At 53.0% G+C, this 27,895-nt stretch overlaps 1 protein-coding gene across 1 annotated transcript in view; it reads left to right on the top strand.

The window, feature by feature from the left end:
• Positions 1-26,667, top strand: part of PCOLCE (procollagen C-endopeptidase enhancer) — a 43,818-nt gene extending 17,151 nt beyond the window's left edge. The window contains exons 2-9 of the mRNA XM_073654562.1: positions 12,851-12,959; positions 16,993-17,251; positions 21,889-22,013; positions 23,352-23,488; positions 23,663-24,066; positions 24,143-24,217; positions 25,634-25,807; positions 26,351-26,667. Coding sequence (XP_073510663.1) covers positions 12,851-12,959; positions 16,993-17,251; positions 21,889-22,013; positions 23,352-23,488; positions 23,663-24,066; positions 24,143-24,217; positions 25,634-25,807; positions 26,351-26,481 — 1,414 coding nt within the window. The 3' untranslated portion in view covers positions 26,482-26,667. The remainder of the gene's footprint in view (positions 1-12,850; positions 12,960-16,992; positions 17,252-21,888; positions 22,014-23,351; positions 23,489-23,662; positions 24,067-24,142; positions 24,218-25,633; positions 25,808-26,350) is intronic.
• Positions 26,668-27,895: the final 1,228 nt, after the last annotated feature.

Below are 27,895 nucleotides of genomic sequence, written 5' to 3'. Positions count from 1 at the left end.
ACTATGGAGACAGGTGGTGTAATAAGGGACAGAAGGTGTAGTATGGAGACTGGAGGTGTAATAAGGGACAGAAGGTGTAGTATGGAGACTGGAGGTGTAATAAGGGACAGAAGGTGTACTATGGAGACTGGAGGTGTAATAAGGGACAGAAGGTGTACTATGGAGACAGGTGGTGTAATAAGGGACAGAAGGTGTAGTATGGAGACAGGTGGTGTAATAAGGGACAGAAGGTGTACTATGGAGACAGGTGGTGTAATAAGGGACAGAAGGTGTAGTATGGAGACTGGAGGTGTAATAGGGGACAGAAGGTGTACTATGGAGACAGATGGTGTAATAAGGGACAGAAGGTGTAGTATGGAGACAGGAGGTGTAATAGGGGACAGAAGGTGTACTATGGAGACAGGTGGTGTAATGAGGGACAGAAGGTGTAGTATGGAGACAGGTGGTGTAATAAGGGACAGAAGGTGTACTATGGAGACAGGTGGTGTAATAGGGGACAGAAGGTGTACTATGGAGACAGGAGGTGTAATAGGGGACAGAAGGTATAGTATGGAGAAAAGAGGTGTAATAGGGGACAGAAGGTGTAGTATGGAGACAGGAGGTGTAATAAGGGACAGAAGGTGTAGTATGGAGACTGGAGGTGTAATAGGGGACAGAAGGTGTAGTATGGAGACTGGAAGTGTAATAAGGGACAGAAGGTGTAGTATGGAGACTGGAGGTGTAATAGGGGACAGAGGGTGTAGTATGGAGACTGGAGGTGTAATAAGGGACAGAGGTGTACTATCATAGAATCATAGAATGGTAGAGTTGGAAGGGACCTCCTGGGTCATCTGGTCCAACCCCCTGCTCAAAGCAGGATTCACTAGATCATCTCAGACAGATGTCTGTCCAGCCTCTGTTTGAAGACGTCCATTGAAGGGGAACTCACCACCTCTCGTGGCAGCCTGTTCCACTCATTAATCACCCTAACTGTCAAAAAGTTTTTTCTAATATCTAATCTGTGTTTCCTCCCATTTAGTTTCATCCCATTGCTTCTAGTCTTTCCTTGTGCAAATGAGAATAAAGATGATCCTTCTACAATGTGACAGCCCTTGACATATTTGTAGACAGCTATTAAGTCTCCTCTCAGTCTTCTTTTTTGCAAGCTAAACATTCCCAAATCCTGCAACCGTTCCTCATAGGACATGGTTTGCAGACCAGTCACCATTCTGGTCGCTCTTCTCTGAACTTGCTCCAGTTTGTCTATGTCTTTTTTAAAATGTGGTGCCCAAAACTGTACACAGTATTCCAGATGAGGTCTGACCAAAGAGGAGTAAAGACCGATAATGACTTCACGTGATCTAGACTGTATGCTTCTGTTAATACATCCCAGAATTGTATTTGTCTTTTTTGCTGCTGCATCACACTGTTGACTCATGTTCAGTCTATGATCTATTAGTATACCTAAGTCTTTTTCACATGTACTGTTGCTTAGCTCTATTCCTCCCATTCTGTATATGCTTTTTTCATTTTTATTGCCCAGATGTAGTACTTTGCATTTTTCCCTGTTAAAAACCATTCTGTTGGTTGCTGCCCACTGCTCCAGTTTATTTAGGTCTTTTTGAATCCTCTCTCTCTCTTCTCTAGTATTAGCTATCCCTCCTAGCTTTGTGTCATCAGCAAATTTAAACAGTTTACCCTCAATTCCTTCATCTAAATCATTGATAAAGATGTTGAACAATACAGGTCCCAGGACAGAGCCCTGTGGTACCCCACTTGAGACATTGGTACCCCACTTGAGACATTCATCCAGCTGGATGTGAAGCCATTTACAACCACCCTTTGAGTCCGATCACTAAGCCAGTTATGAATCCACCTAACAGTTGCCTGGTCCATTGCATACTTGGTCATTTTTTCAATAAGGATGATGTGAGATACTTTGTCAAATGCTTTGCTGAAGTCAAGATATACTATATCTACAGCATTTCCCTGATCCACCCAGTCAGTGATTCTGTCATAGAAGGAAATTAAGTTAGTCTGACATGACTTGTTAGTTACAAACCCATGCTGACTCTGGTTAATCACTTCATTCTTATCCATGTACTTACATACATGTTGTTTAATAATTTGTTCAAAGATCTTTCCTGGTATAGAAGTCAGACTCACCGGCCTATAGTTCCCTGGGTCCACCTTCTTCCCCTTTTTGAAGATAGGAACAACATTTGCTCTTCTCCAGTCTTCTGGGACTTCTCCTGTTCTCCAAGAATTTTCAAAGATTATGGAGAGTGGTTCTAAAATTTCTTCTACAATCTCCTTCAGTACTCTGGGGTGTAATTCATCTGGACCTGGAGACTTGAACTCATTTATGTTAGCTAAATATTCCCTCACAATCTTTCTGTTTACTGATAACTTGGATTCCTCTATTCCTTTAAAAGGACAGTGAAGATCAGTTGATGTTACATTTTCTTTCTGAGAGAAAACAGATGCAAAATAGGAATTAAAAAGTTCGGCCTTCTCAACATCCTCTCTTACCATTTCTCCATTTTCATCCTGTAAAAATCCTATAGCATCTTTGACTTTTCTTTTACTTTTGACATACCCCCAAAATCCTTTTTTATTGCTTTTGACATCTCTTGCAAGCCTTAATTCATTGTCAGCTTTAGCTAACCTGATACGTGCCCTGCAGGATCTGCAGACTGCATTATAATCTTCTTTAGATATGCCTCCCTCTTTCCATTTAATAAACATTTCTTTCTTTCTTTTTAGCATGTGTTTAAGTTCTGTGTTCATCCATCCTGGTTTCCTTAAATGCTTCCCATTCTTCCTACTTTTTGGGATTGTTAACGATTGTGCTTTGAGAATCTCATTTTTAAAAATTTCCCATCCTTCCTGGACATTTTTGTCCTTAAGGACATCCAGCCATTGGATCCCTCCTATTCTCTTTCTGAGTCTCTTAAAATCTGCCTTTCTAAAATCTAACCTTGATGTTTGAGTCTTCACATGTCTTCCTCCTCTAGTTATCCAAAATTCTATAATAGCATGATCGCTGCCTCCTAGGGTCCCAGCCACCTTTACCTCCTCAACCATTTCCTCCCTGTTTATAAGGATTAGATCCAAAGTAGCAGATCCCCTTGTTTTCTCCCCTACCTTTTGGAAGATAAAGTTGTCAGCAAGAGAGGATAAGAATTTGCTTGACCTGTTAGTTTTACTTGAGAGAGATTCCCAACAAATGTCTGGATAGTTGAAATCTCCCATGACCACTACGTCATATTTTTTGGAGAACTTGGTCATTTGATACATAAAGAGTTCATCCATATCTTCAGCTTGCCCAGGTGGCCTGTAGTAAATGCCTACAATGGTGTCCTTTCCGTTGTTCTCTCCTTGTATTTTTACCCAAACAGTTCCCACAGAACTCCCAGTCTCTGAAGCTTCAATCTCTGTGCAGATATTCGCTTTTCTAACATACAATGCGACACCTCCTCCTCGTTTATCAAGTCTGTTTCTTGCAAATAAGTTGTATCCTTTTAGCCTTTTATTCCAATCATGTGTATCGTCCCACCAAGTTTCAGTGATTCCAATGACATCATATTCCTTTTCCTGCATTAGTAGTTCCAATTCTCCTTGTTTGTTGCCCATGCTTTGTGCATTTGTATAAAAACATTTTAGTTTGTGATTGGTTTCTCTTCCTCCCATATTTTTATTATTTAGATTTTTTTGTCTTTGTTCTTCTTTTCCACTTCCAGTAGCAGAGCTCTGGAGGTGTAATAGGGGACAGAAGGTGGAGTATGGAGGCAGGTGGTGTAATAGGGGACAGAAGGTGTAGTATGGAGACTGGAGGTGTAATAGGGGACAGAAGGTGTAGTATGGAGACTGGAGGTGTAATAGGGGACAGAAGGTGTAGTATGGAGACAGGAGGTGTAATAGGGGACAGAAGGTGTAGTATGGAGACAGGAGGTGTAATAGGGGACAGAAGGTGTAGTATGGAGACTGGAGGTGTAATAGGGGACAGAAGGTGGAGTATGGAGGCAGGTGGTGTAATAGGGGACAGAAGGTGTAGTATGGAGACTGGAGGTGTAATAGGGGACAGAAGGTGTAGTATGGAGACTGGAGGTGTAATAGGGGACAGAAGGTGTAGTATGGAGACAGGAGGTGTAATAGGGGACAGAAGGTGTAGTATGGAGACTGGAGGTGTAATAGGGGACAGAAGGTGGAGTATGGAGACTGGAGGTGTAATGGGGGACAGAGGGTGTAGTATGGAGACTGGAGGTGTAATAGGGGACAGAGGGTGTAGTATGGAGACTGGAGGTGTAATAGGGGACAGAAGGTGCAGTATAGAGACAGGTGGTGTAATAGGGGACAGAAGGTGTACTATGGAGACAGGTGGTGTAATAAGGGACTGAAGGTGTAGTATGGAGACAGGAGGTGTAATAGGGGACAGAAGGTGTAGTATGGATACTGGAGGTGTAATAAGGGACAGAAGGTGTAGTATGGAGACTGGAGGTGTAATAGGGGACAGAAGGTGTAGTATGGAGACTGGAGGTGTAATAGGGGACAGAAGGTGTAGTATGGAGACAGGAGGTGTAATAAGGGACAGAATGTGTAGTATGGAGACTGGAGGTGTAATAGGGGACAGAAGGTGTAGTATGGAGACTGGAGGTGTAATAAGGGACAGAAGGTGTGCTATGGAGACAGGTGGTGTAATAGGGGACAGAAGGTGTACTATGGAGACAGGTGGTGTAATAAGGGACAGAAGGTGTACTATGGAGACAGGTGGTGTAATAGGGGACAGAAGGTGTAGTATGGAGACTGGAGGTGTAGTAAGGGACAGAAGGTGTAGTATGGAGACAGGAGGTGTAATAGGGGACAGAAGGTGTAGTATGGAGACAGGAGGTGTAATAGGGAACAGAAGGTGTAGTAAGGAGACTGGAGGTGTAATAAGGGACAGAAGGTGTAGTATGGAGACTGGAGGTGTAATAGGGGACAGAAGGTGTAGTATGGAGACTGGAGGTGTAATAGGGGACAGAAGGTGTAGTATGGAGACTGGAGGTGTAATAGGGAACAGAAGGTGTAGTATGGAGACTGGAGGTGTAATAGGGGACAGAGGGTGTAGTATGGAGACTGGAGGTGTAATAAGGGACAGAAGGTGTAGTATGGAGACTGGAGGTGTAATAAGGGACAGAAGGTGTAGTATGGAGACTGGAGGTGTAATAAGGGACAGAAGGTGTAGTATGGAGACTGGAGGTGTAATAGGGGACAGAGGGTGTAGTATGTAGACTGGAGGTGTAATAGGGGACAGAAGGTGTAGTATGGAGACTGGAGCTGTAATAGGGGACAGAGGGTGTAGTATGGAGACTGGAGGTGTAATAAGGGACAGAAGGTGTAGTATGGAGACTGGAGGTGTAATAGGGGACAGAAGGTGTAGTATGGAGACTGGAGGTGTAATAGGGGACAGAAGGTGTAGTATGGAGACTGGAGGTGTAATAGGGGACAGAAGGTGTAGTATGGAGACTGGAGGTGTAATAAGGGACAGAAGGTGTAGTATGGAGACTGGAGGTGTAATAGGGGACAGAAGGTGTAGTATGGAGACTGGAGGTGTAATAGGGGACAGAAGGTGTAGTATGGAGACTGGAGGTGTAATAGGGGACAGAAGGTGTAGTATGGAGACTGGAGGTGTAATAAGGGACAGAAGGTGTAGTATGGAGACTGGAGGTGTAATAAGGGACAGAAGGTGTAGTATGGAGACTGGAGGTGTAATAAGGGACAGAAGGTGTAGTATGGAGACTGGAGGTGTAATAAGGGACAGAAGGTGTAGTATGGAGACAGGAGGTGTAATAGGGGACAGAAGGTGTAGTATGGAGACAGGAGGTGTAATAGGGAACAGAAGGTGTAGTAAGGAGACTGGAGGTGTAATAAGGGACAGAAGGTGTAGTATGGAGACTGGAGGTGTAATAGGGGACAGAAGGTGTAGTATGGAGACTGGAGGTGTAATAGGGGACAGAAGGTGTACTATGGAGACAGGAGGTGTAATAGGGGACAGAAGGTGTAGTATGGAGACTGGAGGTGTAATAGGGGACAGAAGGTGTAGTATTGAGACTGGAGGTGTAATTGGGGACAGAGGGTGTAGTATGGAGACAGTAGGTGTAATAGGGGACAGAAGTTGTAGTATGGAGACTGGAGGTGTAATAGGGGACAGAAGGTGTAGTATGGAGACTGGAGGTGTAATAGGGGACAGAAGGAGTAGTATGTAGACAGGTGGTGTAATAGGGGACAGAAGGTGTAGTATGGAGACAGGAGGTGTAATAGGGGACAGAAGGTGTAGTATGGAGACAGGTGGTGTAATAGGGGACAGAACGTGTAGTATGGAGACAGGTGGTGTAATAGGGGACAGAAGGTGTACTATGGACACGGGTGGTGTAATAGGGGACAGAAGATGTAGTATGGAGACTGGAGGTGTAATAGGGGACAGAAGGTGTAGTATGGAGACTGGAGGTGTAATAGGGGACAGAGGGTGTAGTATGGAGACTGGAGGTGTAATAGGGGACAGAAGGTGTAGTATGGAGACTGGAGGTGTAATAGGGGACAGAAGGTGTACTATGGAGACAGGAGGTGTAATAGGGGACAGAAGTTGTACTATGGAGACAGGTGGTGTAATAAGGGACTGAAGGTGTAGTATGGAGACAGGAGGTGTAATAGGGGACAGAAGGTGTAGTATGGATACTGGAGGTGTAATAAGGGACAGAAGGTGTAGTATGGAGACTGGAGGTGTAATAGGGGACAGAAGGTGTAGTATGGAGACTGGAGGTGTAATAGGGGACAGAAGGTGTAGTATGGAGACAGGAGGTGTAATAAGGGACAGAATGTGTAGTATGGAGACTGGAGGTGTAATAGGGGACAGAAGGTGTAGTATGGAGACTGGAGGTGTAATAAGGGACAGAAGGTGTGCTATGGAGACAGGTGGTGTAATAGGGGACAGAAGGTGTACTATGGAGACAGGTGGTGTAATAAGGGACAGAAGGTGTACTATGGAGACAGGTGGTGTAATAGGGGACAGAAGGTGTAGTATGGAGACTGGAGGTGTAGTAAGGGACAGAAGGTGTAGTATGGAGACAGGAGGTGTAATAGGGGACAGAAGGTGTAGTATGGAGACAGGAGGTGTAATAGGGAACAGAAGGTGTAGTAAGGAGACTGGAGGTGTAATAAGGGACAGAAAGTGTAGTATGGAGACTGGAGGTGTAATAGGGGACAGAAGGTGTAGTATGGAGACTGGAGGTGTAATAGGGGACAGAAGGTGTAGTATGGAGACTGGAGGTGTAATAGGGAACAGAAGGTGTAGTATGGAGACTGGAGGTGTAATAGGGGACAGAGGGTGTAGTATGGAAACTGGAGGTGTAATAGGGGACAGAAGGTGTAGTATGGAGACTGGAGGTGTAATAAGGGACAGAAGGTGTAGTATGGAGACTGGAGGTGTAATAAGGGACAGAAGGTGTAGTATGGAGACTGGAGGTGTAATAGGGGACAGAGGGTGTAGTATGTAGACTGGAGGTGTAATAGGGGACAGAAGGTGTAGTATGGAGACTGGAGCTGTAATAGGGGACAGAGGGTGTAGTATGGAGACTGGAGGTGTAATAGGGGACAGAAGGTGTAGTATGGAGACTGGAGGTGTAATAGGGGACAGAAGGTGTAGTATGGAGACTGGAGGTGTAATAGGGGACAGAAGGTGTAGTATGGAGACTGGAGGTGTAATAAGGGACAGAAGGTGTAGTATGGAGACTGGAGGTGTAATAAGGGACAGAAGGTGTAGTATGGAGACTGGAGGTGTAATAAGGGACAGAAGGTGTAGTATGGAGACTGGAGGTGTAATAAGGGACAGAAGGTGTAGTATGGAGACAGGAGGTGTAATAGGGGACAGAAGGTGTAGTATGGAGACAGGAGGTGTAATAGGGAACAGAAGGTGTAGTAAGGAGACTGGAGGTGTAATAAGGGACAGAAGGTGTAGTATGGAGACTGGAGGTGTAATAGGGGACAGAAGGTGTAGTATGGAGACTGGAGGTGTAATAGGGGACAGAAGGTGTAGTATGGAGACTGGAGGTGTAATAGGGAACAGAAGGTGTAGTATGGAGACTGGAGGTGTAATAGGGGACAGAGGGTGTAGTATGGAAACTGGAGGTGTAATAGGGGACAGAAGGTGTAGTATGGAGACTGGAGGTGTAATAAGGGACAGAAGGTGTAGTATGGAGACTGGAGGTGTAATAGGGGACAGAAGGTGTAGTATGGAGACTGGAGGTGTAATAAGGGACAGAAGGTGTAGTATGGAGACTGGAGGTGTAATAAGGGACAGAAGGTGTAGTATGGAGACTGGAGGTGTAATAAGGGACAGAAGGTGTAGTATGGAGACTGGAGGTGTAATAGGGGACAGAGGGTGTAGTATGTAGACTGGAGGTGTAATAGGGGACAGAAGGTGTAGTATGGAGATTGGAGCTGTAATAGGGGACAGAGGGTGTAGTATGGAGACTGGAGGTGTAATAGGGGACAGAAGGTGTAGTATGGAGACTGGAGGTGTAATAGGGGACAGAAGGTGTAGTATGGAGACTGGAGGTGTAATAGGGGACAGAAGGTGTAGTATGGAGACTGGAGGTGTAATAGGGGACAGAAGGTGTAGTATGGAGACTGGAGGTGTAATAGGGGACAGAAGGTGTAGTATGGAGACTGGAGGTGTAATAGGGGACAGAAGGTGTAGTATGGAGACTGGAGGTGTAATAAGGGACAGAAGGTGTAGTATGGAGACTGGAGGTGTAATAAGGGACAGAAGGTGTAGTATGGAGACTGGAGGTGTAATAAGGGACAGAAGGTGTAGTATGGAGACAGGTGGTGCAGAGAATGATGAGACAATAACAGGCGGCCATCAGTCAGGATCTGCCCAGAAGCTGAGATCCAGCTATCCGCGTAAAGGGCAAAAGTCTGGAGAATAAGGGGCAGCGCAGGGAATATTGAGGCGTCACAGAAACATCAGGATTTGTCAATAAAAGTGTAAAACGAAACACTGAATAAGCAAAATAGGAAAATAGAAGATTGGAAGGTTTAATAGAGAAGAGATGGTGACTGGAGGGGCGGACAGAACGTTAAATAGAGGGGATCGGAGGTGAAGTACGAGGACAGGAGGTGATGTACGAGGTCAGGAGGTGAAGTACGAGGTCAGGAGGTGAAGTACGAGGTCAGGAGGTGAAGTACGAGGACAGGAGGTGAAGTACGAGGTCAGGAGGTGAAGTACGAGGTCAGGAGGTGAAGTACGAGGACAGGAGGTGAAGTACGAGGACAGGAGGTGACGTACGAGGACAGGAGGTGAAGTGCGAGGACAGGAGGTGACGTACGAGGACAGGAGGTGAAGTACGAGGTCAGGAGGTGAAGTACGAGGACAGGAGGCGATGTACGAGGTCAGGAGGTGAAGTACGAGGTCAGGAGGTGAAGTACGAGGACAGGAGGTGACGTACGAGGACAGGAGGTGAAGTACGAGGACAGGAGGTGACGTACGAGGACAGGAGGTGAAGTACGAGGTCAGGAGGTGAAGTACGAGGTCAGGAGGTGAAGTACGAGGACAGGAGGTGAAGTACGAAGTCAGGAGGTGAAGTACGAGGACAGGAGGTGAAGTACGAGGACAGGAGGTGAAGTACGAGGACAGGAGGTGTAACTGGTCAGTGGACAGGAGGTGAAGTACGAGGTCAGGAGGTGAAGTACGAGGACAGGAGGTGAAGTACGAGGACAGGAGGTGAAGTACGAGGTCAGGAGGTGTAACTGGTCGGTGGACAGGAGGTGAAGTACGAGGTCAGGAGGTGAAGTACGAGGTCAGGAGGTGAAGTACGAGGCAGGAAGTGAAGTAGGAGGTCAGGAGGTGAAGTACGAGTACAGGAGGTGTAACTGGTCAGTGGACAGGAGGTGACGTACGAGGTCAGGAGCTGAAGTACGAGGTCAGGAGGTGACGTACGAGGTCAGGAGGTGACGTACGAGATCAGGCGGTGACGTACGAGGACAGGAGGTGACGTACGAGGTCAGGAGGTGAAGTACGAGGACAGGAGGTGACATACGAGGTCAGGAGGTGAAGTACGAGGACAGGAGGTGACATACGAGGACAGGAGGTGACGTACGAGGTCAGGAGGTGAAGTACGAGGACAGGAGTGACATACGAGGTCAGGAGGTGAAGTACGAGGACAGGAGGTGAAGTACAAGGACAGGAGGTGAAGTACGAGGTCAGGAGGTGAAGTACGAGGTCAGGAGGTGACGTACGAGGACAGGAGGTGTAACTGGGCAGTGGACAGGAGGTGATGTAAAAGGTCAGGAGGTGACGTACGAGATCAGGCTGTCACATACGAGGAAAGCAGGTGAAATATGCGGACAGGAGGTGTAACTGGGCAGTGGACAGGGCTCGGGGCGCCACAGTCAGTAAATATTGGTTCACACTTTGGACCCGGTGTTCACCGGTGATCCCCACACTGACCAATCACAGGAGCTCTGATTGGCTGTAGTGGAAATATTTAGGAAGAGATGATCTGACTGGTTGCTATTGGCGACGGCTGCCATCTTCCCTGCCGGATCCATCCCCGGAGACTCCTCCGTGGCCGCCCTGATCCACATTATACCTCTGGTCACACTGAATATTCCCGGCCCGCGCCGCCCCCTCCCCCACCACTTGGCAGCTCTGACCGGAGACGTCCAGTAATTCCAGATCTAAACGTAAATCCCAATTAAAGGTGTGTGAAGCGCCGCAGCAGCCGCAGGCGAGGTTGTGGGGTCAGGCATCAATGAGAGGAGTGTGTCCACATAAAGAGGCCTGTGTGCAGGAAAACCCGACCCTGAGGCCCCGGAGACAGGGAGGCCACGCGGAGCCTGTATACAGGGGGCTGTATACGCCGGAGCCTGTATACAGGGGGCTGTATACGCCGGAGCCTGTATACAGGGGGCTGTATACGCCGGAGCCTGTATACAGGGGGCTGTATACGCCGGAGCCTGTATACAGGGGGCTGTATACGCCAGAGCCTGTATACAGGGGGCTGTGTACGCCGGAGCCTGTATACAGGGGGCTGTATACGCCGGAGCCTGTATACAGGGGGCTGTATACGCCGGAGCCTGTATACAGGGGACTGTGTACGCCGAGCCTGTATACAGGGGGCTGTGTACGCCGGAGCCTGTATACAGGGGGCTGTATACGCCGGAGCCTGTATACAGGGGGCTGTCTACGCCGGAGCCTGTATACAGGGGGCTGTATACGCAGAAGCCTGTATACAGGGGGCTGTATACGCAGGAGCCTGTATACAGGGGTCTGTATACGCAGGAGCCTGTATACAGGGGGCTGTATACGCCGGAGCCTGTATACAGGGGGCTGTATACGCAGGAGCCTGTATACAGGGGGCTGTATATGCAGGAGCCTGTATACAGGGGGCTGTATACGCCGGAGCCTGTATACCGGGGGCTGTATACGCCGGAGCCTGTATACCGGGGGCTGTATACGCCGGAGCCTGTATACCGGGGGCTGTATACGCCGGGGTCTGTATACAGGGGGCTGTATACGCCGGAGCCTGTATACCGGGGGCTGCATATGCCGGAGCCTGTATACAGGGGGCTGTATACTCCAGAGCCTGTATACAGGGGGCTGTATACTCCAGAGCCTGTATACAGGGGGCTGTATACGCCGCAGCCTGTATACAGGGGGCTGTATACGCCGGGGCCTGTATACAGGGGGCTGTATACGCCGGAGCCTGTATACAGGGGGCTGTATACGCCGGAGCCTGTATACCGGGGGCTGTATATAAGGTGCCGGTATCGTATACATGACGTCTTCTCCCCCGGACACAGGATTCTTTGACATTGGTGGATAACACGGAGAGGGTTAATGAGAAGAGCAGACTGTGGCTGTAAGCCCCCCGGAGTCGGTGGCGGGGGTCCAGGTCAGCTGACGCCTCACTCTTTGGCGCGGACACAACACATTCCACTACTGTACAGACTTTTCAGGAACTTCCAGAGCTTTGATTTCCAGAACCGTCCCCAGAAAGAGGGAAACGTAAAAACAGCGGCAAAAATCCATAATGTTACTTAATAATCTGCAATAATCCACAATAATCTGGAGTAAGAATCCATCATAATAGAAATAACCCAGAGGAATAGGTAATAATCCAGATTAGTCCTTAATAATGTGATAGTGATAACAAACCATAATAAAAATGTTAATCAAATCTATATAATATGGTGATCCAAAATAATCCATAGTGATAATCCACAATAATACATAGTGATAATCCTGAATAATCCATAGTGACAATCCCGAATAATCCATTAGATGGAATCCAGAATAATCCACAGGGGAAAATCCAGAATAATCCACAGGGGGGGAATCCAGAATAATCCATAGTGACAATCCTGAGTAATCCATAGGGAAAAATCCAGAGTAATCCATAGTGATAATCCAGAATAATCCATAGGGAAAAATCCAGAATAATCCATAGGGGAAAATCCATAGTGATAATCCAGAATAATCCATAGTGATGATTCAGAATAATCCATCATGAAACATAATGGTTATAAACCATAAGACCCAATAGCGATGTATAATAATGCCTGATGCTGGATGAGATGCGCCTGTGTGCCGGGTTGTGTGACTGAAACTCAATATCAGGAGGGGGTGCACTTACTTTAGACACATAGTACCTGATTCATCATTTGTGATTTACTAAAGTCACTTTAGTCGAGGAAAAATAAAAAAAAAGACTCAAAAAAGATAAATGATAAAGTGTAGAGAATAAGAGACGTCAGTGACCAGTGTCCTCCATACACGAGCAGGGGACTGTTCACACTCCCACATCGTGTCCCCGCTCTTCCTCCACAGGCCGGAGTTTCTGTGCGGAGGAGACATCAGCGGGGAATCCGGATACATCGCCAGCGAGGGGTTTCCAAGCTATTACCCCCATAACAAGAAATGTGTATGGAAGATTACGGTAAGAGAGTGCAAGAGACGTGTGCAATGGAGGAGAGAGACTGCGGGTGAGAGGAGGAGACTGCGGGTGAGAGGAGAGAGACTGCGAGTGAGAGGAGAGAGACTGCGGGTGAGAGGAGAGAGACTGCGGGTGAGAGGAGGAGATTGCGGGTGAGAGGAGGAGACTGCGGGTGAGAGGAGGAGACTGCGGGTGAGAGGAGAGAGACTGCGGGTGAGAGGAGACAGACTGCGGGTGAGAGGAGGAGACTGCGGGTGAGAGGAGGAGACTGCGGGTGAGAGGAGAGAGACTGCGAGTGAGAGGAGAGAGACTGCGGGTGAGAGGAGAGAGACTGCGGGTGAGAGGAGAGAGACTGCGGGTGAGAGGAGAGAGACTGCGGGTGAGAGGAGGAGACTGCGCGTGAGAGGAGAGAGACTGCGGGTGAGAGGAGAGAGACTGCGGGTGAGAGGAGAGAGACTGCGGGTGAGCGGAGGAGACTGCGGGTGAGAGGAGAGAGACTGCGGGTGAGAGGAGGAGACTGCGGGTGAGAGGAGAGAGACTGCGGGTGAGAGGAGAGAGACTGCGGGTGAGAGGAGAGAGACTGCGGGTGAGAGGAGAGAGACTGCGAGTGAGAGGAGAGAGACTGCGGGTGAGAGGAGAGAGACTGCGGGTGAGAGGAGAGAGACTGCGGGTGAGAGGAGAGAGACTGCGTGTGAGAGGAGGAGACTGCGGGTGAGAGGAGAGAGACTGCGGGTGAGAGGAGAGAGACTGCGGGTGAGAGGAGAGAGACTGCGGGTGAGAGGAGAGAGACTGCGGATGAGCGGAGGAGACTGCGGGTGAGAGGAGAGAGACTGCGGGTGAGAGGAGGAGACTGCGGGTGAGAGGAGAGAGACTGCGGGTGAGAGGAGAGAGACTGCGGGTGAGAGGAGAGAGACTGCGGGTGAGGAGAGAGACTGTGGGTGAGAGGATGAGACATCAGCGGGGAATCCGGATACATCGCCAGCGAGGGGTTTCCAAGCTATTACCCCCATAACAAGAAATGTGTATGGAAGATTACGGTAAGAGAGTGCAAGAGACGTGTGCAATAGAGGAGAGAGACTGCGGGTGAGAGGAGGAGACTGTGGGTGAGAGGAGAGAGACTGCGGGTGAGAGGAGAGAGACTGCGGGTGAGAGGAGGAGACTGCGGGTGAGAGGAGAGAGACTGCGGGTGAGAGGAGAGAGACTGCGGGTGAGAGGAGAGAGACTGTGGGTGAGAGGAGGAGACTGCGGGTGAGAGGAGAGAGACTGCGAGTGAGAGGAGAGAGACTGCGGGTGAGAGGAGGAGACTGTGGGTGAGAGGAGGAGACTGCGGGTGAGAGGAGAGAGACTGCGGGTGAGAGGAGGAGACTGCGGGTGAGAGGAGGAGACTGCGGGTGAGAGGAGAGAGACTGCGAGTGAGAGGAGAGAGACTGCGGGTGAGAGGAGAGAGACTGCGGGTGAGAGGAGAGAGACTGCGGGTGAGAGGAGGAGACTGCGGGTGAGAGGAGAGAGACTGCGAGTGAGAGGAGAGAGACTGCGGGTGAGCGGAGGAGACTGCGGGTGAGAGGAGGAGACTGCGGGTGAGAGGAGAGAGACTGCGGGTGAGAGGAGAGAGGCTGCGGGTGAGAGGAGAGAGACTGCGGGTGAGAGGAGGAGACTGCGGGTGAGAGGAGGAGACTGCGGGTGAGAGGAGGAGACTGCGGGTGAGCGGAGGAGACATCAGCGGGGAATCCGGATACATCGCCAGCGAGGGGTTTCCAAGCTATTACCCCCATAACAAGAAATGTGTATGGAAGATTACGGTAAGAGAGTGCAAGAGACGTGTGCAATGGAGGAGAGAGACTGCGGGTGAGAGGAGGAGACTGCGGGTGAGAGGAGAGAGACTGCGGGTGAGAGGAGAGAGACTGCGGGTGAGAGGAGGAGACTGCGGGTGATAGGAGAGAGACTGCGGGTGATAGGAGAGAGACTGCGGGTGAGAGGAGAGAGACTGCGGGTGAGAGGAGAGAGACTGCGGGTGAGAGGAGAGAGACTGCGGGTGAGAGGAGAGAGACTGTGGGTGAGAGGAGAGAGACTGCGGGTGAGAGGAGGAGACTGCGGGTGAGAGGAGAGAGACTGCGGGTGAGAGGAGAGAGGCTGCGGGTGAGAGGAGAGAGACTGCGGGTGAGAGGAGGAGACTGCGGGTGAGAGGAGGAGACATCAGCGGGGAATCCGGATACATCACCAGCGAGGGGTTTCCAAGCTATTACCCCCATAACAAGAAATGTGTATGGAAGATTACGGTAAGAGAGTGCAAGAGACGTGTGCAATGGAGGAGAGAGACTGCGGGTGAGAGGAGGAGACTGCGGGTGAGAGGAGAGAGACTGCGAGTGAGAGGAGAGAGACTGCGGGTGAGAGGAGGAGACTGCGGGTGAGAGGAGAGAGACTGCGGGTGAGAGGAGGAGACTGCGGGTGAGAGGAGAGAGACTGCGGGTGAGAGGAGGAGACTGCGGGTGAGAGGAGGAGACTGCGGGTGAGAGGAGGAGACTGCGGGTGAGAGGAGAGAGACTGCGGGTGAGAGGAGAGAGACTGCGGGTGAGAGGAGGAGATGGCGGGTGAGAGGAGGAGACTGCGGGTGAGAGGAGGAGACTGCGGGTGAGAGGAGAGAGACTGCGGGTGAGAGGAGAGAGACTGCGGGTGAGAGGAGAGAGACTGCGGGTGAGAGGAGGAGACTGCGGGTGAGAGGAGAGAGACTGCGGGTGAGAGGAGGAGACTGCGGGTGAGAGGAGGAGACTGCGGGTGAGAGGAGGAGACTGCGGGTGAGAGGAGAGAGACTGCGGGTGAGAGGAGAGAGACTGCGGGTGAGAGGAGGAGATGGCGGGTGAGAGGAGGAGACTGCGGGTGAGAGGAGGAGACTGCGGGTGAGAGGAGAGAGACTGCGGGTGAGAGGAGAGAGACTGCGGGTGAGAGGAGGAGACTGCGGGTGAGAGGAGGAGACTGCGGGTGAGAGGAGGAGACTGCGGGTGAGAGGAGGAGACTGCGGGTGAGAGGAGAGAGACTGCGGGTGAGAGGAGGAGACTGCGGGTGAGAGGAGGAGACTGCGGGTGAGAGGAGGAGACTGCGGGTGAGAGGATAGAGTCTGCGGGTGAGAGGAGGAGACTGCGGGTGAGAGGAGGAGACTGCGGGTGAGAGGAGGAGACTGCGGGTGAGAGGAGGAGACTGCGGGTGAGAGGAGAGAGACTGCGGGTGAGAGGAGGAGACTGCGGGTGAGAGGAGGAGACTGCGGGTGAGAGGAGGAGATGGCGGGTGAGCGGAGGAGAGAAGACTGCGGGTGAGAGGAGCAGATGGCGGGTGAGCGGAAGAGACTGCGGGTGAGAGGAGAGAGACTGCGGGTGAGAGGAGAGAGATTCCGGGTGAGAGGAGGAAACTGCGGGTGAGAGGAGGAGATGGCGGGTGAGCGGAGGAGACTGCAGGTGAGCGGAGGAGACTGCGAGTGAGAGGAGAGAGACTGCGGGTGAGAGGAGGAGATGGCGGGTGAGCGGAGGAGACTGCAGGTGAGCGGAGGAGACTGCGGGTGAGAGGAGGAGATGGCGGGTGAGCGGAGGAGACTGCAGGTGAGCGGAGGAGACTGCGGGTGAGAGGAGGAGATGGCGGGTGAGGAGAGAGACTGCGGGTGAGAGGAGAGAGACTGCGGGTGAGAGGAGAGAGACTGCGGGTGAGAGGAGGAGACTGCGGGTGAGAGGAGGAGATGGAGAGTGAGCGGAGGAGACTGCGGGTGAGAGGAGGAGACTGCGGGTGAGAGGAGAGAGACTGCGGGTGAGAGGAGGAGACTGCGGGTGAGAGGAGGAGATGGCGGGTGAGCGGAGGAGACTGCGGGTGGGAGGAGAGAGACTGCGGGTGAGAGGAGGAGATGGCGGGTGAGCGGAGGAGATTGCGGGTGAGAGGAGGAGATGGCGGGTGAGCGGAGGAGATTGCGGGTGAGAGGAGGAGATGGCGGGTGAGCGGAGGAGACTGCGGGTGAGCGGTCTCTGGCAGACATGAGGTGACGTGTGTCTCTGTGCAGGTCCCGGAGGGTCATGTTGTCATCCTGTCTTTCCGTGTTCTGGACATGGAGTCAGACCCCACCTGTCGCTATGACTACCTCAATATCTACAACGGCCATGACACCGGCTCCCAGCGTCTGGCTCGGGTCTGTGGGACGTTCCGGCCCGGAGCTCTGATGTCAACCGGCTCCCAGATGATGCTGGAGATGGTGTCAGATGAAGGAACCGGAGGACGCGGGTTCCTGGTCTGGTACAGTGCCGGGGCCCCACAGCTGTCAGGTGAGAGAGCGCCCCTGTACGGTGACCCCTGAGCACTCCTGCACGGCAACCCCTGAGCGCCCCTGCACGGCGACCCCTGAGCGCCCCTGCACGGCGACCCCTGAGTGCTCCTGTACGGCGACCCATGACTGTCCCTGTACAGCGACCCATGACTGTCCCTGTACGGCGACCCATGACTGTCCCTGTACGGCGACCCATGAGCGTCCCAGCACGGTGACCCATGAGCGCCCCCGCACGGCGACCCCTGAGCGCCCCTGCACAGTGACCCCTGAGCGCCCCTGTACGGCGATCCATGAGAGTCCCTGTACGGCAACCCCTGAGCGTCCCTGCACGGCGACCCCTGAGCGCCCCTGCACGGCGACCCCTGAGCGCCCCTGTACGGCGACCCATGACTGTCCCTGTACGGCGACCCATGACTGTCCCTGTACGGCGACCCATGACTGTCCCTGTACGGCGACCCATGAGCGTCCCAACACGGCGACCCCTGAGCGCCCCTGCACGGCGACCCCTGAGCGCCCCTGCACGGCGACCCCTGAGCGCCCCTGCACAGTGACCCCTGAGCGCCCCTGTATGGCGATCCATGAGCGTCCCTGTACGGCAACCCCTGAGCGCCCCTGCACGGCGACCCCTGAGTGCTCCTGTACGGCGATCCATGAGCGTCCCTGTACGGCAACCCCTGAGCACCCCTGCATGGCGACCCATGAGCGCTCCTGCATGGCGACCCTGGAGCAACCCTGCACGGCGACCCCTGAGCGTCCCTGTACGGCGACCCCTGAGCGTCCCTGTATGGCGATCCCTGAGCGCCACTGCACGGCGACCCTTGAGCGCCTCTGTACGGTGACCCCTGAGCACCCCTGTACGGCGATGTCACGCAAGGTGTGAAAGACTTAGTGCAACACAAAGGGAAGAGGGAAAGGGAGCCCAGACTTTAGGGAAAGAGAGAAGTGGAGACCTCCTAGGTTGATCTAGCGTCACCCTGTCTCCCTCAACGTCCCAATATTGGCTCTTCATCAATCGCCGCACGCATGCCTCGCCCTTTCTTTCCCTGGAATTTGACTCAGGCTAGGGAAGGTAGAAGATGAGCACTAGTCGATCTCCACTAAACACTATAGACAACAAGGGAGGACAAACAAGGGGAAATAACTTCGCTTTAGACGTCTCCAGACAAATGCGCACATGTCCTCTAGCTCCAGAGAGGCGAAAGTACTGCTCTTGCTAAAGCCTTCACAGATAGTAATGAATATCGCCAGCATCTCCCTCTAGAACACATGAGGTATTTATACACCCAGGCCAGGGAGTTAATTAGTTAGGGGGAGATAGCCGCTGGGTCCTAGAGACAGCCTCTAAAAAGATGTCTGCAATGCCAAACATAGAGTTCTCCTGCAACCAACTGAAGGACGACTGTCTGTCACTTCTGACTCACCTGTGACAGGCGACCCCTGAGCGCCCCTGCACGCTGACCCCTGAGCGCCCCTGCACGGTGACCCCTGAGCGCCCCTGCACAGTGACCCCTGAGCGCCCATGTATGGCAAACCCTGAGCGCTCCTGCACGGTGACCCCTGAGCGCTCCTGCACGGTGACCCCTGAGCGCTCCTGCACGGTGACCCCTGAGCACCCTGTACGGTGACCCCTGAGCGCTCCTGCACGGTGACCCCTGAGCGCTCCTGCTCGGTGACTCCTTAGCGCTCCTGTACGGCGACCCCTGAGCGCCCCTGTATGCTGATCCTGAGCGCCCCTGTACGGTGACCCCTTAGCGTTCCTATACGGTGACCCCTGAGCGCTCCTGTACGGCGACCCCTGAGCGCCCTTGCACGGCGACCCCTGAGCGCCCCTGCACGGCGACCCCTGAGCGCCCCTGCACGGCGATCCATGAGCGTCCCTGTACGGCGACCCCTGAGCGCCCCTGCACTTCGACCCATGAGCGCCCCTGCACGGCGACCCCGGAGCAACCCTGCACAGCGACCTCTGAGCTTCCCTGTACGGCGACCCCTGAGCGTCCCTGTACGGCAACCCCTGAGCGCCACTGCACGGCGACCCCTGAGCGCCGCTGTATGGTGACCCCTGAGTGCCCCTGAGCGGTGAACCCTGAGCACCCCTGTAGGGCGATGTCACGCAAGGTATGAAAGACTTAGTGCAACACAAAGGGAAGAGGGAAAGGGAGCCCAGACTTTAGGGAAAGAGAGAAGTGGAGACCTCCTAGGTTGATCTAGCGTCACCCTGTCTCCCTCAATGTCCCAATATTGGCTCTTCATCAATCGCCGCACGCATGCCTCGCCCTTTCTTTCCCTGGAATTTGACTCAGGCTAGGGAAGGGAGAAGATGAGCACTAGTCGATCTCCACTAAACACTATAGACAACAAGGGAGGACAAACAAGGGGAAATAACTTCGCTTTAGACGGCTCCAGACAAATGCGCACATGTCCTCTAGCTCCAGAGAGGCGAAAGTACTGCTCTTGCTAAAGCCTTCACAGATAGTAATGAATATCGCCAGCATCTCCTTCTAGAACACATGAGGTATTTATACACCCAGGCCAGGGAGTTAATTAGTTAGGGGGAGATAGCCGCTGGGTCCTAGAGACAGCCTCTAAAAAGATGTCTGCAATGCCAAACATAGAGTTCTCCTGCAACCAACTGAAGGACGACTGTCTGTCACTTCTGACTCACCTGTGACAGGCGACCCCTGAGCGCCCCTGCACGCTGACCCCTGAGCGCCCCTGCACGGTGACCCCTGAGCGCCCCTGCACAGTGACCCCTGAGCGCCCATGTACGGCAAACCCTGAGCGCTCCTGCACGGTGACCCCTGAGCGCTCCTGCACGGTGACCCCTGAGCGCTCCTGCACGGTGACCCCTGAGCGCTCCTGCACGGTGACCCCTGAGCACCCTGTACGGTGACCCCTGAGCGCTCCTGTACGGTGACCCCTGAGCGCTCCTGCTCGGTGACTCCTTAGCGCTCCTGTACGGCGACCCCTGAGCGCCCCTGTATGCTGATCCTGAGCGCCCCTGTACGGTGACCCCTTAGCGTTCCTATACGGTGACCCCTTAGCGCTCCTGTACGGTAACCCCTGAGCGCTCCTGTATGGCGACCCCTGAGCGCCCTTGCACGGCGACCCCTGAGCGCCCCTGCACGGCGACCCCTGAGCGCCCCTGCACGGCGATCCATGAGTGTCCCTGTACGGCGACCCCTGAGCGCCCCTGCACTTCGACCCATGAGCGCCCCTGCACGGCGACCTCGGAGCAACCCTGCACAGCGACCTCTGAGCTTCCCTGTACGGCGACCCCTGAGCGTCCCTGTACGGCAACCCCTGAGCGCCACTGCACGGCGACCCCTGAGCGCCGCTGTATGGTGACCCCTGAGTGCCCCTGAGCGGTGAACCCTGAGCACCCCTGTACGGCGATGTCACGCAAGGTATGAAAGACTTAGTGCAACACAAAGGGAAGAGGGAAAGGGAGCCCAGACTTTAGGGAAAGAGAGAAGTGGAGACCTCCTAGGTTGATCTAGCGTCACCCTGTCTCCCTCAATGTCCCAATATTGGCTCTTCATCAATCGCCGCACGCATGCCTCGCCCTTTCTTTCCCTGGAATTTGACTCAGGCTAGGGAAGGGAGAAGATGAGCACTAGTCGATCTCCACTAAACACTATAGACAACAAGGAAGGACAACAAGGGGAAATAACTTCGCTTTAGACGACTCCAGACAAATGCGCACATGTCCTCTAGCTCCAGAGAGGCGAAAGTACTGCTCTTGCTAAAGCCTTCACAGATAGTAATGAATATCGCCAGCATCTCCCTCTAGAACACATGAGGTATTTATACACCCAGGCCAGGGAGTTAATTAGTTAGGGGGAGATAGCCGCTGGGTCCTAGAGACAGCCTCTAAGAAGATGTCTGCAATGCCAAACATAGAGATCTCCTGCAACCAACTGAAGGACGACTGTCTGTCACTTCTGACACACCCGTGACAGGCGACCCCTGAGCGCCCCTGCACAGGACCCCTGAGCACCCCTGCCCGGCGACCCCTGAGCACCCCTGTACGGCGAACCCTGAGCGCTCCTGCATGGTGACCCCTGAGCGCTCCTGCACGGTGACCCCTGAGCACCCTGTACGGTGACCCCTGAGCGCTCCTGCACGGTGACTCCTTAGCGCTCCTGTACGGTGACCCCTGAGCGCCCCTCTATGGTGACCCCTGAGCGCCCCTCTACGGCGACCCCTGAGCGCCCCTGTATGCTGACCCTGAGCGCCCCTGTACGGTGACCCCTTAGCGTTCCTATACAGTGACCCCTGAGCGCTCCTGTACGGTGACCCCTGAGCACTCCTGTACGGTGACCCCTGAGCGCTCCTGTATGGTGACCCCTGAGCGCCCCTGTACGGTGACCCTTGAGAGCTCCTGTACGGTGACCCCTGAGCGCTCTTGTACCGTGACCCCTGAGTGCTCTTGTACCGTGACCCCTTAGCGCTCCTGTATGGTGACCCCTGAGCGCTCCTGTACGGTGACCCCTGAGCGCTCATATATGGTGACCCCTGAGCGCTCATATACGGTGACCCCTGAGCGCTCGTATACGGTGACCCCTGAGCCCTCATATACGGTGACCCCGGGGGGCACAGACTAAACATTTTGACCCCATTACTCCTGCATTACAGACAATCTCCTCTGTGGGGGGAAGTTTGAGAAACCCCAGGGAAGTATAACCAGCCCGAACTGGCCCGAAAATAATTACCCCAGTGGTGTAAGCTGCTCCTGGCATATCGTGGCCCCAAAGGACCAGGTGAGAAGGGCCCATTGGCCAAACCAAATGGTGGGAGATGGCAGGTCATATGGTGGCGGAGGTCTGGGGGGTCTGTATAACATACACTGACACCAGTTGGGGATGGTCCGGGGGTCTGTATGACGTACACTGACACCAGTTGGGGGGGTCCGTATGATGTACACTGACACCAGTTGGGGGTGGTCTGGGGGTCTGTATGACGTACTGTACATTGACACCAGTTGGGGTGGTCCGGGGGGGTCTGTATGACATATGCTGACACCAGTTGGGGTGGTCTGGGAGTCTGTATGACGTACATTGACCAGTTTGGGTGGCCTGGGGATCTGTATGACGTATATTGACCAGTTGGGGGTGGTCTGGGGCTCTGTATGATGTACATTGACCAGTTGGGGTGGTTTGGGGGTCTGTATGATGTATACTGACCAGTTGGGGATTGTCAGGGGGTCTGTGTGACGTACATTGACCAGTTGGGGGTGGTTTGGGGGTCTCTATGACGTACACTGACCAGTTGGGGGTTGTCTGGGGGTCTATGTGACGTACACTGACACCAGTTGGGGTGGTCTGGGGGTCTGTATGATGTACACTGACACCAGTTGGGGGAGGTCTGTGGGTCTGTATAACGTACACTGACACCAGTTGAGGGTCCGGGGGTCTGTATGACGTACACTGACACCAGTTGGGGGGGGTCTGTATGACGTACACTGATCAGTTGGGGGTGGTGTGGGGGTCTGTATGACGTACACTGACACCAGTTGAGGATGGTCTGTATGAGGTACACTGACACCAGTTGGGGTGGTCTGGGAGTCTGTATGACGTACATTGACCAGTTGGGAGTGGTCTGTGGGTCTGTATGATGTACATTGACCAGTTGGGAGTGGTCTGTGGGTCTGTATGATGTACATTGACCAGTTAGGGGTGGTCTGGGGCTGTGTATGACGTACATTGACCAGTTGGGGGTGGTCTGTGGGTCTGTATGACGTACATTGACCAGTTGGGGGTGGTCTGTGGGTCTGTATGACGTACATTGACCAGTTGGGGGTGGTCTGGGGCTCTGTATGACGTACATTGACCAGTTGGGGGTGGTCTGGGGCTCTGTATGACGTATATTGACCAGTTGGGGGTGGTTTGGGGCTCTGTATGACGTACATTGACCAGTTGGGGGTGGTCCAGGGGTCTGTATGACATACACTGACACCAGTTGGGGTGGTCCGGGGGTCTGTATGACGTACACTGACACCAGTTGGGATGATCTGGGGGTCTGTATGATGCACACTGACACCAGTTGGGGAGGTCCGGGGGTCTGTATGATGTACGCTGACCCCTCGCTCCGTCTCTCAGGTAGTTGAGCTGTCCTTTGGGAAATTCGACATCGAGGAGGACAGTTACTGCCGATATGATTACTTGGCCGTGTTCAATGGTGGAGCGACAGATAACAACCTGCAGATTGGGAAATTCTGCGGAGACATCCCCCCCGCGTGAGTATACGGCGGTCTGTGCACTGCCACAGTTATGTGGGCTCACACAGCAGAACCGCAGGTCAGGAGGGTCCGCTATGGTGGTCTCAGGGGGATGAGGCAGCAGACATTAGGTGACATATTTTGGCCGTGCTCGGACCCCCATGACGCCCCGTCACCGGTTCTTTCCTTCAGGACGATCTACTCTGATGGGAACGAGATGCTGGTCCAGTTCGTTTCGGACCTCAGTGTCACGGCTGACGGCTTTGAGGCCGTCTACAGGATGAAGGACGTTTCTGAAGTGCAGAAGAAAACCACCGAATCCAAGCCCACCACCAAGAGTGTTGTCCGCCTATCCGGGACAAAGGCGCCCCCGAAACCCAAGCCCACCCCAAAACCCACCCAGAAACCTACCGCAAAACCCACCACAAAGACTATACCTAAGACCATCCCAAAACCCACAGCTAAGTCCAGCCAAAAACCCACCGCTAAGCCCATAGAGAAAGCCACGGCAAAGCCCAATGCAAAGGCCAAACCCACCAAACCAGCCAGTACCGCTAAGCCAAAAGTCAGAGGATCGGCAGCGCCCGCAGCTGCAGGTGAGGAGGGGCCCATGTATCGGGGGGATCTATGGATCCTCTAGGGGCTCATCAGTCTTTATTCTGCTCGTTCTAGGATCAGTTGCCAAGTGCCCTGAGAAATGTCGCAAGACCGGGACATTAGGAAGCCATTTCTGTGCCAGCCAGTTTGGTAAGAGCCTTGTCAGAGCCGGGGTCCGGGGCATTATTGGTGCAGTCGGTGTCAGGTCTGGGGCATTATTGGTGTAGTCAGTGTCAGAGCTGGGGTCCGGGGGCATTATTGGTGCAGTCAGTGTTAGGTCCAGGGCCCAGAGGTATGATTGGTGCAGTTGGTGTCATGGCCGGGGTCCGGGGTATTAGTGGTGCAGTTGTTGTCAGAGCCGGGGTCAGGGGCATAATTGGTGCAGTCGGTGTCAAGGCCGGGGTCCGGGGGCATTATTGATGCAGTCGGTGTCAGGGCTGGGGTCCGGGGGCATTATTGATGCAGTCGGTGTCAGGGCCGGGGTCCGGGGCATTATTGATGCAGTCGGTGTCAAGGCCGGGGTCCAGGGGCACTATTGGTGCAGTCAGTGTCAGGGCTGGAGTCCAGGGCATTATTGGTGCAGTCGGTGTCAGGGCCGGTGTCGGGGACATTAGTGGTGTAGTCGGTGTCAGGGCCGGCGTCTGGGGCATTAGTGGTGCAGTCAGTGTCAGAGACGGGGTCCGGGGGTATTATTGATGCAGTCGGTGTCAGGGCCGGGGTCCGGGGCATTATTGGTGCAGTCGGTGTCAGGGCCGGGGTCCAGGGCATTATTGGTGCAGTCGTGGTCAGGTCCGGGGTCCGGGGCATTATTGGTGCAGTCGTTGTCAGGGCCGGGGTCCGGGGCATTATTGGTGCAGTCGCTGCCAGAGCCGGGGTCCGGGGCATTATTGGTGCAGTCGGTGTCAGGGCCGGGGTCCAGGGCATTATTGGTGCAGTCGCTGCCAGAGCCGGGGTCCGGGGCATTATTGGTTTGGTGCAGTTGGTGTCAGGGCCGGGGTCTGGGGCATTATTTGTGCAGTCAGTGTCAGGGCCGGGGTCCAGGGGCATTATTAGTTCAGTCGTTGTCGGGTCTGGGGCATTATTGGTGCAGTCGGTGTCAGGTCCAGGGTCCGGGGCATTATTGGTGCAGTCGGTGTCAGGGCCGGGGTCCAGGGCATTATTGGTGCAGTCGGTGTCAGAGCCGGGGTCCGGGGCATTATTGGTTTGGTGCGGTTGGTGTCAGGGCCGGGGTCTGGGGCATTATTTGTGCAGTCAGTGTCAGGGCCGGGGTCCAGGGGCATTATTAGTTCAGTCGTTGTCGGGTCCAGGGGCATTATTAGTTCAGTCGTTGTCGGGTCCAGGGCATTATTGGTGCAGTCGGTGTCAGGTCCAGGGTCCGGGGCATTATTGATGCAGTCGGTGTCAGGGCGTTATTGGTGCAGTCGTTGTCAGGGCCGGGGTCCGGGGCATTATTGGTGAAGTCGGTGTCAGAGCCGGGGTCCGGGGCATTATTGGGGCAGTCGGTGTCAGGGCCGGGGGCATTATTATAAAAAGACCCTCACTGACTTCTCCCTCGGTGTCCTGCAGTGCTGACTGGCAGTGTGAAGACCCTCGTTAAGGGCGAGGAGGAGGGCACGCTGCTCGCCAGCATCAACATTATCCAGACCTACAAGGAGGGAGAGCTGAACGTCCAGGAGGCCGGGAAGATAATGAGCGTCCAAATCATCAACGAGTGCCCCAAGTGCCCCATCCTGAAGAAAGGTGTGTACCGGCCGATGCGATGTGCTGCAAACATGTATACATGGGTCAGAGGTGGAATAACCTGCGGAATATATCGCTGTGTATCAGGGGGTGTAGTGGTGCGATGTGCTGCAGACATGTACAGAGGTCAGGGGTGGAATAATCTGCAGAATATATCTTTGTGTATCAGGAAGTGGAGGAGCGGTGTGATGTGCTGCGGACATCTACTGGGGTGCAATTCTCTGCAGATTCGCTGTGTATTAGAAGGTAAAGGGGTGCGATGTGCTGCAGACATATACAGGGGCAGAATACTCTTCAGATTCGCTGTTTATCAGAAGGTGGAGGAGTGGTGCGATGTGCTGCAGACATGTACAGTGGTCAGGGGCGGAATACTCTGCAGAATATAATTGCTGTGTTTCAGGAGGTAGAGGAGCGGAGCAATATGCTGCAGACATGTAAAGGGGTCAGGGGTGCAATACTCTACAGACCTCTCCTGATCAGTCGGTAGTGATGCTCTGCAGGAATGCCCGGTATGTGGCGCTGAGCGAGTCTCTGTCCCCGCAGGTGCCAGTTATCTCTTCATGGGGAAGGTGGACGACTTCGGCCGCGGTCGGATCGTCGGCGACAGTTTTGTCATCATTTACCGCGCTCAGCAGCACCAGATCCTCACCAACATCGCCAAGAAGCCCTGCTAGAGGCCGCCATGCCGTCTGTGCCAGCGCCGGGATCCAGCTGCCTGGATCCCGCTGCCAGGATCCCGCTGCCAGGATCCCGCTGCCATGTTGCTATGGCGACAGCCTGCTTCCGCCTCACCCTCCATATTGCATCAGATGTCTTTTCTGTTCTCATCCTCAACTGTAATAAAAGGACCACAAACCGAACTGCTCCAATGTCTCCGAGCGTCACCGCCGTATGTGCGCCCCCTGCAGGCATCAACCAGCCAGACGGACTGATAACAGAGGACAATAGGGAGCAATGGTATCACCATAGCCGATGTGTCTGCACGTCACCGCCGTATGTGCGCCCCCTGCAGGCATCAACCCGCCAGACAGCTTGCAGTGCACCCACTGTCAGCATTCAGCTGTACTGCCCCTGAGAGCAGGCGATATGCCCACTTGCAGTCACGTGCTGACTAGAAGTGCTCGGCTTCTCTAAATTCACTTATACAGAGATAAATCAGGCAAGTGAGCAAATCCCTGGCGCTGACCATCAATAGCGGTGATTACTTACAGCGTGCGCAGTCACAGAGTCTCTGCAGACTTTCCCCAGAAGACAGGACTGCCCATTTAAGAAAAAACCACAGTACTAACACTAAATTTGTCACCAGTGCCATTATACACAGGAGCTCTGTATATAGTGTATAGTGTACAGGTAATACAGTTATCATCAGTGACATTATACACAGGAACTCTGTATATAGTGTACAGTGTACAGGTAATACAGGGATATCACCAGTGACATTATACACAGGAGCTCTGTATATAGTGTATAGTATACAGGTAATACAGTGATCACCAGTGACATTATACACAGGAGCTCTGTATATAGTGTACAGGTAATACAGTGATCACCAGTGATATTATACACAGGAGCTCTGTATATAGTGTCAGTATACAGGTAATACAGTGATCACCAGTGATATTATACACAGGAGCTCTGTATATAGTGTCAGTGTACAGGTAATACAGTGATCAGCAGTGACATTATACACAGGAGCTCTGTATATAGTGTACAGGTAATACAGTGATCACCAGTGATATTATACACAGGAGCTCTGTATATAGTGTCAGTATACAGGTAATACAGTGATCACCAGTGATATTATACACAGGAGCTCTGTATATAGTGTCAGTGTACAGGTAATACAGTGATCAGCAGTGACATTATACACAGGAGCTCTGTATATAGTGTACAGGTAATACAGTGATCACCAGTCACATTATACACAGGAGCTCTGTATATGGTGTCAGTGTACATACAGGTAATACAGTGATCACCAGTGACATTATACACAGGAGCTCTGTATATAGTGTATACTGTACAGGTAATACAGGGATCCCCAGTGACATTATACACAGGAGCTCTGTATATAGTGTATACTGTACAGGT

Source organism: Phyllobates terribilis, unplaced genomic scaffold (assembly GCF_046119375.1).
Source record: "Phyllobates terribilis strain yellow unplaced genomic scaffold, ASM4611937v1 Scaffold_11__3_contigs__length_659146591, whole genome shotgun sequence".
NCBI lineage: Eukaryota > Metazoa > Chordata > Amphibia > Anura > Dendrobatidae > Phyllobates > Phyllobates terribilis.
The sequence above is the reverse complement of the archived record's forward strand: the minus strand, read 5'-3'. Positions and strand labels throughout refer to the sequence as shown.